General features: G+C 44.1%; 1 protein-coding gene across 6 annotated transcripts in view; it reads left to right on the top strand.

The window, feature by feature from the left end:
• Positions 1–16,439, top strand: part of RIPOR1 (RHO family interacting cell polarization regulator 1) — a 107,884-nt gene extending 91,445 nt beyond the window's left edge. For 5 of the 6 annotated variants that reach the window (XM_081962938.1, XM_081962936.1, XM_081962935.1 and 2 more), the window contains exons 15-22: positions 1,857–2,037; positions 4,288–4,423; positions 4,945–5,106; positions 7,072–7,230; positions 8,254–8,450; positions 9,414–9,497; positions 10,981–11,071; positions 15,423–16,439. In XM_081962938.1, the coding sequence (XP_081819064.1) occupies positions 1,857–2,037; positions 4,288–4,423; positions 4,945–5,106; positions 7,072–7,230; positions 8,254–8,450; positions 9,414–9,497; positions 10,981–11,071; positions 15,423–15,520 (1,108 nt within the window). In that variant the 3' untranslated portion in view covers positions 15,521–16,439. Of the gene's footprint in view, positions 1–1,856; positions 2,038–4,287; positions 4,424–4,944; positions 5,107–7,071; positions 7,231–8,253; positions 8,451–9,413; positions 9,498–10,980; positions 11,072–11,899; positions 11,964–15,422 lie in introns of all 6 variants that reach the window. The other variant, XM_081962940.1, reaches the window with a different exon arrangement.
• The last annotated feature ends 75 nt before the right edge of the window (positions 16,440–16,514 follow it).

Raw genomic sequence — 16,514 nt, 5'->3', positions numbered from 1 at the left:
TGGCAAAAGAGCTCAGTTCAAATTGGATCTGACCGAGAAGGAGGCTCAGCAGAAGCACCTCAATGAGGATTATGAGCATAGGCTTTCCAAGCAGAGGGAAGACCTGCGGGAGTGCAAGGCTAGGTGCCGGCCCCTAGAGGCTCAGTGGGCTGAGATGGTCTGCCAGTTTCAGGCCATGATGCAGTCCCACTGGAACAAGGTCCTCCAGCTCTTTGCCACCAGCAGAACTTCCTTCCAGCCAAAGCCCCTCACCAGGAGGCTGAAGCAGACCCCAAGTCGGAATTTCTTCTCCTCTCTGACCCGGACAAATGAAACCCCGAAGGGGGAGACTCTCTGCAGCAACACAAACGTGCTAGTTGGTGACCGCTGGGCTAAAGGCTGTTTTAAAGGTGCCCGCAACTACCCCTATCCAACTCCGCATATGGGTAGCCCTCGACTTACAACAGTTCATAGGGTTTCCTGCCTAGGCAGAGGATTGGACTAGAAGACCTCCAAGGTCCCTTCCAACTCTACTATTGTATTGTATTGTATTTAGGAGCCGTTCAAAGTTACAAACGGCACTATCCGTATCTCCTGTGTCTGGCTGGACCCTGCTCCCTCCAAGCGATTATCTTGGCAAGGTTTGGCCACAGGATGCCAGTGGCTTTTCCCACGGTGCTGATGCAGCTGTTGGGAATCCATTCTAAAGCCATCTGGTCTAACAGATGGAAGCTGGCAGAAAATGCAGCAGCAGCACCACTCCGTGGCCAATGGCTGACACTGCCACCAAGATCTGTTTTCTCTCTGCGTTCTCCCTCCCTCCATCCATCCCTCTCCCTCTCTGTCTCTCTCTCTCTCACACACACATACCTATTTGCAAGTGAGAATAGAATAGAACAGAACAGAATAAGAGAAGGAATGGAACAGAACAGAACAGAATAAGGAATGGAATGAAATGAAATAGAACAGAATAGGAATAGAAATAGAATAAGAATAGGAATAGAATAGAATAGAATAGAATAGAATAGAATAGAATAGTAGAAAATAGAATAGAATAGAAGTAGAGTGGAGTGGAATAGAACAGAACAGAACAGAATAAGAGTAGGAATGGAACGGAACAGAACAGAATAAGAAATGGAATGGAATGAAATAGAACAGAACAGAATAGAAATAGAATAAGAATAAGAATAAAAATAGAATAGAATAAGAGTAGGAATTGAATTGAATGGAATAGAATAGAGAATAGAATAGAATAGAATAGAATAGGAGTAGAGTGGAATGGAATAGAACAGAACAGAATAAGAGTAGGAATGGAATAGAATAGGAGTAGAGTGGAATGGAATGGGATAGGATACGATAGAATAGAATAGAATAACTTTATTGTCACTTTGAATGTACACTAATTGGCATACATTAAAAAACTGAAATTTCGTGGCACACAGCTCTTAAAGGGCCACCACACCTCCAATTTTACATTATATAAACATGACAAGATAAATAAATAACAAAATTATGTACATACTAACATATATGACCCAGAGAAACAACACAGTCTAGTTATACGCCTATGGCAAGGAAAAACAAATCTTGTGAGTTCACCGGACAGATGGCATAGGGAACCAAGCTGTTACAGAATCTGGTAGCCCTGCCAGAAATACTTTGAAAGCTGCTTTGACCAACTTTCTAATATACACCGATATAATCCTGCCTTCTCCACCCTGGAAGTGCCCAGAAATCACGGGTGAGATTTATTCAGGTTGAGCCTTTGTGTTTTCCTTCTAAGCTGGATCTGGCCACCGTGTAAGTAGGCAAGCATAGGTGGGGTTTATGGAAGACAAGAAGGGGGCTTATATTTTACCCACCGCCTCTCTTTACAGGGTGGCAAGCAACGGCCAGGCTCCATCTGTGGGCAAAGTGACAGGGCCTGCCGAAACGGCATCTGAAGACCCTGCTGGGTGCCTGAGCTCGGAAGGCAGCTTGGAGCCCATGACCACTGGCAACGAATTCCTTGACAAGGCCCTGGTCCTGCACCTGAACCACTGCAACCGTTTGCTGCTAGTGAGTGTGAAGACATGTGTTTTTGTCGTCCGGCGTGCGTCTGTCCTGATCTTTTTAAAATCGGAGTTTCCCAATGGACTGGAATGACATAATTTGGCGGTTTATTTGGCAATTCATATAGCCACCCATTACACAAGAAACAGTACAACTGTAAAACAAATTAGGAGAACAGAAAACGTACAAGTATGAGCCGTGGTAGGCTAACTCTGCCCACTGCCAGGAGTTCGATCCTGACCGGCTCAAGGTTGATTCAACCTTCCATCCTTCCGAGGTCGGTAAAATGAGGAGCCAGATTGTTGGGGGAAAGAGGCTGACTCTGTAGGGCTGTAAAAAGCGCTACGAAGCGATATATAAATCTTAAGTGCTATTGCTCTCAAATCCCCAAGATAGCAAGAAAATAATTGTCACTTGACATCACACAACTGTTTGCTGGCTACGCATGGGACTCCCCAGGGTTGGTGGAAAAAGCATCTTTTGAGAGTTTTCTGGAAGACAAGCAGGGATGGGGCCGATCTCACCCGGGAAAATGGCGTTCCGTTGAGCGGGGGGGCAGGGGGGGCACAGCAGAAATGCTCCATTCTCTCGGTCCCACCAGATGGAACTCCTTAGAAGATTTTCAAAGTTATAACTTTGAATGGCCACTAAAATGAATGGTTGTAAATTGACAACTACCTTTACATGGACCTTAAGTTATGAAGTACAGGAAGTTCTCGACTTACATCCGTTCATTTAGTGACAGTTTAAAGTTACCACGGCACTGAAAAAAGTGACCATTATGGCGATTTTTCACACTGACGACTATTGCAGCATTCCCTTGGTTACATTTTTTTAAAAAAAATTAATATAAACAATCCATCTTCCATTAAATCAGTGGATCTCAACCTTCCTAATGCCGCGACCCTTTAATACAGTTCCTCATGTTGTGGTGACCCCCAACCATAAAATTATTTTTATGTTTTCCGTATTTTTTCGAAAATATGTGTTTTCCAATGGTCTTAGGCGACCCCTGTGAAAGGGTCGTTTGACCCCCAAAGGGGTCCCGACCCACAGGTTGAGAACCACTGCATTAAACAGTGTGTCATCTGGGTACAAATATTTTGTGCAATAACAGTAAAATTAACAATCATATTCATCATCTAATCTATTCCTAGCTTAATATAATACCTTAAATGTCTAATACTATAACAATCCTCTTCTTGATTTATGTAACTATTAAGTTTATTAATACATTTTCTATATTTTACCCATCTACTTTTACTTCTTATATTTATTCTCTAACCATCGATAAAATGTCTAATACTATAACAATCCTCTTCTTGGTTTATTTAATTCTATTAATACATTTTCTATATTTTACAAATCTACTTTTACTTGTTATATTTATTCTCTAACCATCGATAAAACGTCTAATACTATAACAATCCTCTTCTTGATTTATTTGAATCTATTAACTCTATTAATACATTTTCTATATTTTACCCAGGTACTTTTACTTCTTATATTTATTCTCTAACCATCGATAAAATGTGTAATACTATAATAATCCTCTCCTTGGTTTATTTAACTCTATTAATACATTTTCTATATTTTACTCATCTACTTTTACTTCTTATATTTATTCTCTAACTATTGATAAAATGTCTAATACTATAACAATCCTCTTCTTGATTTATTTAACACTATTAATACATTTTCTATATTTTACTCATCTACTTTTACTTCTTATATTTATTCTCTAACTATTGATAAAATGTCTAATACTATAACAATCCTCTTCTTGATTTATTTAACTCTATTAATACATTTTCTATATTTTACTCATCTACTTTTACTTCTAATTCTTATATTAATTCTCTAACCATCGATAAAATGATTCCCACATAGTATAATAATCAGTTTGTTCTTTCTCTTTAATTGTCAGTGTCAGTCTGTTCATTTCTGCACATTCTAATAGTTTCCTAATCACCTTCTCCTCTCTAGGGATCTCTTCACTTTTCCTGTTTTGTGCAAACACAATTCTAGCTGCTGTTATTAAACATGGATAATCAAATATACATTTTCTTTGCTGTAAGTTCTGAGCTAAGTGTTTGGAACGGCACACACAATCCTGGGGCTTCGGACCGCTATGCTGGTTTTGTTCACCCTGACTTTTGCAGAATGGCGCACGTTAAAAGCCCGGTTGCCCCATACGCATTGGCATCGCATCTTCTCCCCTGACTCATCTTTTGCAATGTGTGTCTTGATTCGTAGAAGCTGGGCAACTTTGGTCCTCTCCGCTGCCAGGAAATGTATGCCCTTGACAGGCTGGGAAGAGATGTGCAGGTTCTAGAGATGGCCAGTCGTCTGATCGTGGACCGAGCAGGGATAGCCGGCTCTGCTGAGGAAGGTAGGAGCAGGAGCAACATCAGGCCCTGGCATACCCTTATGCTTGGGGAGGAGAGGGTCAATACTAAGCCATCAGAAGATGTTGGCAAGATATATTCTACTAGCTGATAACCTGGCATAGCCTGGGTATGTACAGTATTTATCCCAATCCTGTGTTAGAGGGAGCCCCCTTGTGGAGTACTGCGAAGCCATTACTATGGCAACTCCACTGTGCTGTACAGTAGAAGTCAATTTAAGGCACAACAAGCTGTAGCTTAACAGAACTTGAATCCAAAATGTGCACTATTACTATCAAAAGTACTGTGACCTGACACTATACCCTGTTTCCCTGATGAGCACTGCCCCCTAGAGTCGGGAACGACTAGCACACATGTGATGGGGGAAACCTTTACCGTCCTTACTTCCATGGGACCATGGGAAAAGTTTCATAAACTCAAGGCTGTGAATCGAGGCGAAGACCTTCCTTTGGATGGTGATGGGATAACCAGAAGGGTTAACTGTGGACCTTGTTTCTGTTCTCAGTGGTACAGTTCTCCAAGTGGAAGGAAGGAGTTTTCTCTTTCTGGGACAGATGTGTGGCTGTCCCTAATGTCTACACCTGCTCCGTAGAAAAGTTCATGCAGAACTTTAAGGCCGAATATACAGCACGCATCAATGACCGTCAGCCAGGCTTGGCCAATTCAGGTGAGTGTGTGTTACATTCAAAGCAATTCCTGCTTATTTCTCTCTCTTTCCCTTTCCAGATTCTAGATTTTCAAGTGGTGGAGTGCTCTGTGCGCCGAATCTAGTCTGCCATGAAAGCATAGATCTGCTTTGGGAGGCAAGACAGAAACATCATGTACGATTGACAGAGTCACATGGGAAGGACAAATAGCTAACTCTTAGGCAATAGCAATTAGACTTATATACCGCTTCACGGTGCTTTTACAGCCCTCTCTAAGCGGTTTACAGAGTCAGCCTATTGCCCCCCAACAATCTGGCTCCTCATTTGACACACTTTAAAAGGATGGAAGGATGAGTCAACCTTGAGCCTGGTGAGATTCAATCTGCCAAACTGCTGGCAGCCGGTGATCAGCAAAAGTAGCCTGCAGTACCGCACTCTAACCACCGTGCCACCATGGCAGCTTTCTGAGTACCAATAGGAGAGAATATTTGTATAGCTTAGAGTTGAACTGTGGGGTTCTTGGGGGTCTCTGAGCTTGGTTGTTTTCTTGCAGACGTTGCATTGCCCAGCTAAGTAACGTCACTGGTCACTGATGGATAATAAAACATCTGCAGGAAAACAAACAAACTCTGAGAGCAACGAAGACCCCACAGCCACCTTTCTTGCAAGAAACTGCTTGAAATTTTATTTTATTTTTTGCCCTAAGGGAGTGAATATTTGGGATTTCTTTTAAGCTGGGACTCCCAAAGAGCTGAATTATGAGCTAGAGACAACCTTTTTACACTTTCCTAATGAATTTCTGAGGGACGCTGAGCTTGTCGATCAGAAGGTTGGCAGTTCAGTGGTTCGAATCCCTAGCGCCATAACGTGTCCCATCTTCTGCCAACAGTATGTAAAAATGCAAATAGAAAAAATAGGAACCACCTTTGGTGGGAAGGTAACAGCGTTCCGTGCGCCTTTGGTGTTTATTCATGCTGGTCACATGACCACAGAGACGTCTTCGGACAGCACTGGCTCTTCAGCTTTGAAACGGAGATGAGCACCGCACCCTAGAGTCGGGAACGACTAGCACCTATGTGCGAGGGGAACCTTTACCTTTACCTTTAATGAATTTCCTTTTTTATGAGCAAGTGACCCCATTAAGTAGTCAGCTCGGATTTAATAAAGGAATTACCTTAAGGGTAATTTTAAGTCTCTCTCTCTCTGGCATAGTGTTATTTCAACAAACACATCCAAACCGCATTGTTACCCAAAATAATGTTTCATTACCTATATAGGAAGCCTGTGAGACTTAAATGTACAGCTAAACCAATATAAGTGATCCTCACTTACTGACCACAATTGGGACGGGCAATTCCATTGCTAATTGATGCGGCCATTAAATGAAAAGATATGTGATCATGTGCAACTTCAGGTGTCAGGTTTGCTGATTCTGGCTGCAATTAACTAAATCATTGTGGGCCGTGAAGTGTGGTATCACATGACTGTGACTTTTGATTTCCTCTTGGCTTCCCCACTGACTTGGGGGACAATTACAAACGGCAGTCATGGGATCACAAGATGCTGTAGGGCTATAACTGCGAGCTAGTTGCGAAGAATCTAAACCACATGATCATGTGACAGTGGGGGAACACTGTGTGACAGTTGCAACTTGAAGGACTGGTCGTAAGTCCTTTAATTTAGTGCTTCGTAATTTCCATCCGTTGCTGAATGAATGGTTGCTAAGTGAGGACTATTAGTACTTGTTGGACACTGTTCATTTTGAGGCATAAGCAGGCGGATTCACAATCATATATTTTCAGTCCTCCTCGAGAAGCAGTTATTCCATTGTGGCTAAGATTCGTGTCGATGGTGCTAGATTATCAAACAGCAAATGGTGACTTACCTACTACTTGGGTGTGGCTCCAGGAAGTTTTAGAGTTCTGTTCCTAAAAATGACACTAATGCACGGAGTATCTCTCCATGTGCTCTTCTTCCTGTTGCAGTGTGCATAAAGCTGGTGGAAGAACTTCTGGGGCACAGGTTGCCCAGGCGTCAGGGGAGCTGTCAGGCTGAGCAGATCACCCTCTTCCAATATTGGAGCCACTTTGAGGTCCTGCCTGTGGTTACACTGGACTCCTACATCATGGAGCTGGCTGAAGAAGGTAACATGTGTTTAGCAACGTTATGGTGGGATGGGCAGCTGTTTTGCAGCTGGGGGACATCAGGAAAAGGTCTAATAGTTCCAAAAAAGAAAATAATGTGTTGCTGAAGATCAGTGTGTTGGTCCTACGTTGCAGTGGTTCTACCTAAAGCAGAACTGTCTGTCAGAGTTTGTTGCATAAATTCAAATCCAGAAAGCACACACAGATAACTGATTCAGCAGAATTCATTAACTTCTTTATACACATAAGAATAGATGAATAGGGTTAGGGTTAGGGTTAGTCTCTTGTGAAAATAAAATTTCCTCACCAGATGGATACACTTTCTCTTTTCCGCTTTCCTCCGGTTGCGGAGCTGTCCCAACTTCAGCAGCTTGGGGCTGCGCTTCTATCGCTGGCTAGAAGAGATTCTCTTGGATCAATCAGGGACTTTGTGAAGTCCCTGAGATCAACAAGACGTACTCTTCCCTGTCACCGTCTCTTCGGGATGGTTTAGGTCCAGATGGACCACCCAGCGGTAAAAGTATCGGCTGCGATCTCAGAGCTCCGAGAACGCATGTCCGTATCGTCGCAATGTCAGCTCCTTCCCCCCAGTCATGAATATTTTAACAGTGTGCAACCTTGGCAACTTTTAAGACTTGTGGACTACAGGCAGGTGGGGAATCCTAGGAATTGAGAAGCTCACAAACCTTAAGATTGGACACTCCTAAAATATGGTGAAGCTACCACAGATAGCTCTCTTGGGATACAAGAATCCCCAAATATGCTTGACACCAGTTAAGGGTTTGGTGGCAAACAAATTTGCTTGTGTGAATAGCTGCCGTGAATTAAGTGCCATAAATTGGTCTCGGGTGTGATCTCAAAAGTGAGATTTTTCAACGTGGACGGTCTTAAAAACCATCCAGAAGGAAAGCAATGCGATTGGGTTTGAGATTTCCCCGGTTGGAATATTATCACCTGCTTTGGACAAGATCCAGCTTGAATCGTACTGTTAATACCAGCGCTTGTCCTTTCATTGGCCTGCAGTCCTGCTAGCACAGAACCTGAATTCTGATGACCAAGATGTGGTCTTGAAGGCGCTGAAGCGAGTTCCCGAAAGCCGGCTACGCAAGGACGGACTGAAAGCTTTGAGTTTGCTTCTTGTGGAAGGAAACACCAAAGTTGTTGGGGCTGTAACAGCACAACTGCGCAATCTGTCGGAGAACTCCAGTTTTCGGGAGCGGGCAAGTATTTTAATTTTTACTTTTGCATGGGAATGGATAGAGGAACGGATGACTCATTCTTGCACGCAGTCACATTACACCTTCTTAATGGAATTGTTTCATTTCTTGGAATTTTACGATGAAATTTAATGGCTGCAATTTGTTCTGACTGAGGCTTCCCCAAACCACGAAGCAGACTACTTGTCCCGATAAAAAAAAAACCTTTTGTTAGGTTACTGTGAATTCCGCTCATTCACATCCAGCAAAGTCTTTCAAGGGAGGATTTACAATCACAGACCTTATCTGGCTTGGAGAGCTGCCAGGCCGATATCTGCAAAACTTGGCAAGGAGTGTCGGAGAATCACGAACCAATTAAGCGAACTAATTGTCTTCTGCAAACTCCCCTTTCGTTCTTCTTTTATTTCCTCTGGGAGGGGCCATTCATCGTCCACCTGTGCCCTTACTCCCAAGTCGACCCCTGTTCTTTAGCTGTTCCCTTCATCTGGCAGCTCTGCCCATGCACATACTGGGAACAGGCTCCAGCTGTTCTTCTGCCCCATGATCTCCGACTCCAAAGGCAGCTGATGCATGTTGAATGGCCCTGGCCCCCTCTCTGCCTCCGATGCAGAGCACCCATCAGAGCCTTCCCCAGACTCCAGGACTGGCCCTTATTCCTCCCCAACCTCCTCACTGTCCGATACTGCTGCCAGCTCTGCTGGTGGACCACAACACAATTTTGCCAAGATGGGGAGGCTTGTTCATCAATGTAGGGAACAATATTGTGGGTTGACAGATTTCATGGAATAGGTTTTATGATGGAATAAAGGAAGGCATTTGTAAAAATCCATTCCTCTCTATTCTTTATTTGTATGAACTTTCAAAGCCAAGGGTTTTAAAACAATCACAACGACACCCATCCCTCTGAAAGAAGAGGTTGTTTTTGTTTGAGGCCATGCAGAGTGATTGGTTTGATGTTTTTCTCAGGCCCTTATCTGCTTCCTGGAGCAGTTGGAGGATGAAGAGACACAGACACGGGTGGCTGCCTGCGCAGCTCTGGGCTGCCTTAAGGTGAGGGCTGAGTCTTCTGATCAGAATCACCTGTAACTCTGTGTCTGTCCTGATATTTATTGCCGTGCGATTCTCACAATAAATTTGATGGGTGGAGACAGCACTCGGAAGAAGATTGTTTTATCTGTCTGTCCTATCTATCATTCTATCTATCTATCTATCTATCTATCTATCTATCTATCTATCTATCTATCTATCTATCTATCATTCTATCATTCTATCTATCTATCTATCTCTATCATCTATTTATATATCTATCATCTATTTATCTATATCTACAGTATGTATCTCTCTCTCTCTCTCTATCTATCATCTATCTATCATCTATTTATATATCTATCATCTATCTATATCTATAGTATGTATCTCTCTCTCTCTATCATCTATCTATCTATCTCTATCATCTATCTATCATCTATTTATATATTTATATCTACAGTATGTATTTCTATCTATCTATCTATCTATCTATCTATCTATCTATCTATCTATCTATCATCTATTTATATATCTATCATCTATTTATATCTACAGTATCCATCCATCCATCCATCCATCCATCCATCCATCCATCCATCCATCCATCCATCCATCCATCTATCTATCTATCTATCTATCTATCTATCTAAAATGTAGATACCACTTGTTTTGCTATCCAGATGCCTTCAGTGGCCATCCTGTTCTCTCTAAGAGCTTTTAGGAGCTTGCAAGTTCTATTTTGAGTCCTCGACCGACTTCAGTCTGTGCAGCAGCCTGAACCGAAAAACTAACTTAGCATCCTTGGGAAAGATCCATTTTGCTCCTTTTTCTCTTGGAAAAGCACCCCTATGCCAGGGGTCGCAACCTTAAACTCTCAAAGAGCCACAAAAGTTCTAACCGGAAGCCCCCAGTTCAATTCTGGAGCTGATCAGAAGTCGGGTTCCCCTTAGAGTCTCCTACTACTACGTCCTTTTTCCTCTACCTGTCCTAACTGAAAGCTCTATCAATTGTGAAGCTGACCGGTGACAGGGAGCTGCAGCAGAGGGATGAAAGAGCCACATGCGGCTCCAGAGTTGCAGGTTGCTGACCCCTATGCCAGGGGTCCATGGACCGGCACTGGTCCATGGCATGCCAGAAATGAGGCCGCACAAACAAGCAAAGCCCCCTCTGCAGCGTGCAGGCAGCATGTGAAACCATACTCCTTCCAGTCTGTGGGAACACCTCTCTCCACGGGTACCGGTCCCTGGTGTCCAAAGATTTGGGGGCTGCTGCCCTCTGAATACAGTCAGGCTTAAGAGATCCATCACTAGGTTAAGTCATTGGTTCCACTGTCAAAGTGTCCTACCTGTAAGAAATTTTTTCCCAGTGTCCCATAACTGAGGACCTGTGACTCCAAATAACCGCAATTGGGAAGGTGGATCAGGGAAGCGGTCTGTGCAAGCTCCTTTCAGATCCTGAAGGAACTATGTCATTTCCTTTATTTTAACACTCCCGCAACCAACAGGCCAAGGAGAGCATTGAACAGCTGGTATACCTGTGCCAAACTGACAAGGAAGCCGTGCGGGACGCAGCCAAACAGAGCCTCCTTATGTGTGGTAAGTGTGCCTCCCTCGCTCTCTTTCCAGACAGCCTTAATCTTCTCCTACCCTAGGAGAAGGGCTTATTGCTGGTGGGACGGAGGGTGTGGGGTCTCAGCACACAAAGAACTACCGTATTTCTAGGAGTATAAGACGCACCTCACCCCCAAAAGAGCGTGGAAATGTTGGTGCGTCTTATACACTGAATACATCCATTTTTGACCTCCCGAAGCCCCACCCATACATACAATTTTTGTGAAAAATGGGCCGTTTTTCGCAAATATTGGGACGTTTTTGCCTTTTCCCAGCCCTGCTGAAGCCTGCAGAGTGCTCCTGGGGGCCAAGGAGGACAAAAAAACTTTTTTTTTCTTACTTACCAAATCTTGGTGCATCTTATAGTCCGAAAAATACGGTAGTTCAGTTGATTCTATACTAGATAGCTTTGCAGTGCTTCTGTATAAAAGCCCGGTCCTTCCTAAATCTCCAGTCCTTCCCTTGATCTCTGCTGGTACCACAGCCGAGGTTGGCCTTTCCCACGGTATCAGTACTACTTGCTTAAGGAGAAGTGATGCACCACATGGTTAGAATGTGGTATTGCAGGCTAATTCCGCCGACTGCCACCAGTTCAATTCTGACCGGCTCAAGGTGGAACTCAGCCTTCCATCCTTCCAAGGTGGATAAAATGAGGAGCCAGGTTGTTGGGGGGCAATAGGCTGACTCTGTAAACCGCTTAGTGGTGGGCTGTAAAGCACTGCGAAGCAGTATATGAGTCTTAAGTTCTAGTGCTATCCTGGGAAGAGAATAAAGGCACTTACATAGTCCTTGCTGTTTATTATCCTTTGATAGATGGCACTGAAAGATCCCTCTGATGGGCTCAGTAGACTTCTGGGTCTGGACAGCAACTGCACAGGTTGGGATCTTGTAGCCAGTCGGTTAGCCACCCTTCCCTGCCCCTGTTGCATGTCTAACCGGTGTCTCTTTGTCTTGGGGTCTCATCGGACCTGATGGGGTTGGGTTGACGTCTTCACCGTGGCTCCGATTTGCAGGCATCTTCCAGCTATGCTTGTCTTCTGCCTCTGCACGTCTCTGTCTTTGTGGCATAAGGAATGGCACGTGGGTTGAGGGGCTCTGCTTTAGTCCCAGATTAAAGGTTCACACAAGATGCTACGACGGACTAAAACGAGATTGGAATAACCATGTGTGTTGTGTGACTCTTAATAACTGTCTCGAGTAGATGTGAACCACCCCACTATCCCGTTCGCCCTAAATGTGGTTTATTTGTTCAGGTGTTGCATGCGGGTATGAAACCCAGAAAATTGCCTTTTGTTAAGGGTTAGCATGTGGTGTGAATATTTGTCCACCTAGCACTGCATTATTGCCCATGCTGTGCAGCCTTCGCTTGCCATGGCTTTGGATAGGATCCCTCACACTGAGAAGGCTCATCTAAAGCTGGATTCAGGATTTCAAATGACTCTTTCCCCTCGGCCCAATAAAACAAACCAATTTCATGAACTGCGCGAATCAGAGATCATAAATTAGGTTACAGAAGAATCCCAAGAAGGGACACGGTGGCTCAGTGGCTAAGACGTGGAGTTTGTCAGTCAGAAAGGTCGGCAGTTTGGCAGTTCGAATCCCTAGCGCCGCGTAACGGAGTGAGCTCCCGTTACTTGTCCCAGCTTCTGCCAACCTAGCAGTTCGAAAGCACGTAAAAAATGCAAGTAGAAAAATGGGAACCACCTTTGGTGGGAAGGTAACAGCGTTCCGTGCGCCTTTGGCATTTAGTCATGCCGGCCACAGGACCACGGAGACATCTTCGGACAGCGCTGGCTCTTTGGCTTTGAAACGGAGATGAGCACCACCTCCTAGTGTCGGGAACAACTAGCACATATGTCCGAGGGGAACCTTTACCTTAGATCCTAAGATTTTTTCAGAGCCATTGAGTGAGCCAAAGAAATAAGCGATGCTCAGATGTCCAGAATTCTCTTTCCCTTCACCTGATACCTGGTCTTTTTAATCAGAGAAGTCTTAACCCACTTCTTTTGAAGGCAAAAAAAAGTTTTTTCATTGGCTTCTCTGCAATTGTCCCTTGATTTTAAGGAAAGCACTTTTTTTTTTGCAGGCCTTTCAGCTCAGGGGGCATTTTGCATTTTTAAGAAACTTGAAAAGTTTGGCAGAGTAAAGGTCCTGCACGGATGCCTCATTTATTGAGGAGTGGAAGAGCAAGTGGAAAATAAATTGACTGCTTCCTTCCAACTGCATTGCTCCCAATCCTGATACCCACAGAAGCTAGTTTAAACCCTGGCCAAGAAGCAGCTCAGAAACAATGGGGTGGAAATTCCCCATGCTTGTCAGTGCTAGGAATACTTATCAAAGAGACCATATTTAATTAAAGTAAATTTGGATTCATATTTTTTTCCATGACCCTGCCCAGCTCTTTTAGGGGGTGGGACCACTCAAAAGCCAAATCTGATCCACACACTAATATCCTGTAAAATCTACCAAAATTTCTGGTTGAATAGAAAAGAATTCATTGGCCAAGTGTGACTTGGACACACAAGGAATTTGTCTTTGGTGCATATGCTCTCGGTGTGCATAAGGAGAATAAAATACCTTCATCAAGAATAAAAAGATACAACACTTAATGATAGTCATTTTACCAGGATTTAAAAACATACTGTTTTATTAATCTGCAAATTCTCTTAAAGTTGTCTGAAGACAGCCAGAAGAGGTTTATGGACATTAATTCCTTTCAAAATATGGAATCTGAGCTACACCCAAATTCTACAGAATTCGGAAAAGCAAGCAAGATGATTTAATTTCCCCTGGGATTTATTTGCCTTCCCCCAATCCAGCGCAAACCTTCAAATGTACGGAGTTCCCAGGAATTCTGAGAATTGCTGCTCAGGGGTCTCAGAAGACATCGGAGTATTGGGCAATGGTGTTAAACATTCCTTATACTCTGAAGAACAAACGTGGATCTAGTACCGTGATGGCAAATCTATGGCACGCATGCTCGAAGCGGCACGCAAAGCCACATTGCCGGGCACATGCGTCCTTGCCTGTTTGTCTTTTGGGTTTCTGGCATGCATGCATGCACGACGGTCATGTCCTTCACACATGCGGCAGTGCCAAAAACCGGTGCGCGCATGCACACCAGCCATCTGATTCTAAATCCACATGCTATACACCATTCTGTGGCAACTTCTACCCAGCCATTCTGTGTTCTCCAATGTAAGTTACCCGCTTAGCATGCCGAGATGTCTCTTTGCTGTGAATTTTACACACCAAGTCCTCAAGATTGTCAGCCTAATGATGTATGTCTCCCAATTGTTCTTCCCGTATTTACATGCATGTGATTTAAAGAAACATCAGCAGAGAACAAACGATAAATATATCTAGCCCAGGCTGAAATCTAAGTGAGAGGGTAGAAATAGTGAAATACAGTTCTAGAGCTTCACACATCACATTATGTTTGGCAGGGCCCACTCAAACAACATTTTGTGCTGACTAATGAGATGAAGTACAGTATATTAGAGACTTAGCACAGAATAAGAGAGTCAGTAACAAAACCAAAAATGTTTAAGAATTGAGGACAGAGTTAACAAACATTTCCTTAAAAGAAGGAGTTTGACATGTCAGTGTTTACATTGTGAACGATTATTATACTTGGATCATGGAGCAGGGTCAAAATTCAAGAGGCAATTAGACCACTCTATGGTATAAACAATGTTCCTAAAAGCTGCCACCATTTTGACCTCAAGTGAGCAGCCAGGAAAGGAAACATCCAAGAAAGTAGGACATTTTTTAAAAAACCCACGTCAGATTTTTATACATGGCCAAAGGCAGGCAGATTTTTGTACACGGCTAGACCAGGGGTGTCCAACTCAAGGAATGCTTAGATCCAGTCCACGGAGCCTCCCTGGAAAGAGCAGAAGACCGGCTCATGGGGCCTCCGCAATCCTTCCGAGCTCCGTTTTCACTGGCAGAAGCTTGCAGGAGGCCATCGCAGCTGGAAACGGAGCTCGGGAGGGCTGCATGCTGCCCTCACAAGCACCGTTTTCACTGGCAGAGGTTTGCGGGAGGCCATCACAGCAGGAAACGGAGCTCGGGAACCCGTTTTCGCTGACAGAGCACTTGGGCCACCACAGGTGCCCCCGACACAAGTGACGTCAAGCTAGCCGTGCCTCCCCCCCCCCCCACCCCTCAAAGTCAAACACAACTCCTGATGCAGCCCACAATGAAATCGAGTTTGACAACCCTGGCCTACACTATGGTCAGCGTCAGGTCAGTTTAGCAGTGACGGACTTGTGTCCCAAGTTGAGGCAGAATTGATCCTGATGGGCACCTGATTTCTGTTTGTGTTTTTCAGGGGATGATGGCAAGTCAGCTCATCGGAGGCTAGAAGAATCCCTGGACAATTTGCCACGGATCTTTGCCCCGGGCAGCATGGCCAGTACTGCATTCTGAAGGATGCAACCTCGATCCACCTGCTGATCCTTAGTTGGGCACGGACCTTGCATGCCGCAAAAATTCAGCGGAGCCCTTCAAACCGAAGTCAAATCGGCCTCTGGCAGAGTGGGCAGCTCGGTCGCTTTGTGGGGCATGCCCACAGCAGTATTAGTACCGCTGGTCTGCTGCCTTATGTGGAGAATGCCTTAGCTCATTGACTCCAGCACGGAGGGGATCCCTTCTGCGGTTTTCTTCCACCTGCAGAAGCCTACTGAATCTGGAGAATGGTATTGAACTGGGCGTGTTAATCATTATAGCCAGGACCGAAACAGATCCCTTTCTATTTGGATCTGCTGGGGGGGAAAACCCCAGCAACGGTAGGAAAAGCCATCGGTTTGAGATACGCTGGGAAAGATGCCCGTTGAAAGGAACATCCTGCTTAATGTTTAACCTGTTCTGTTGTCCACTGTTCTCTCCAGCCTGTGGGACTGTGAATCTTGCAGGAAATTGGGGCCAGCTAGATCCTCTGTTAGGGCTTTGGATAAATTGCAGATTTCTCCTCTGGATTGCAAAGGCGGAGAGGAGAAAAAACCAACAACAGGAAGGAGTCGTTTATTCCCAGCGAGTGAAAGGGAAACCAATGTCTTTATAATGACGATGCTATGGAAGATGGAAACGTAACGGGCGGAAGTTGCCTCTTCTTGTGCTATTTTAATATTTTTTATGTGCGTGTGTGTGTTTGCGTGTGTGCATGTTGGGGAGGGAGGCAGCCGCCAAATGGAAGCAAAAAGTCCTTTTCTACAAAGTACCTATAAATTTATCTGTACATCTACATAGCTATAAATATATATATATATATATATATAAAATGTAATTATCAAGAGGTTTGGCTAATTTTGACTTTAAGCCTGAAATAAACAGAAGTTTGTGCATATAAGTTGAAAGTGTGTAATTTTGTGGACTTTTTGTTTGTTTGTTTTTGGGGGGGAGGGCAGCTTTCCTCAGAAGCTGT

Source organism: Natrix helvetica (genome assembly GCF_964273705.1).
Source record: "Natrix helvetica genome assembly, chromosome: 10".
Taxonomy (NCBI): Eukaryota; Metazoa; Chordata; class Lepidosauria; order Squamata; family Natricidae; genus Natrix; species Natrix helvetica.
This window is presented reverse-complemented; position numbering and strand designations above follow the sequence as displayed.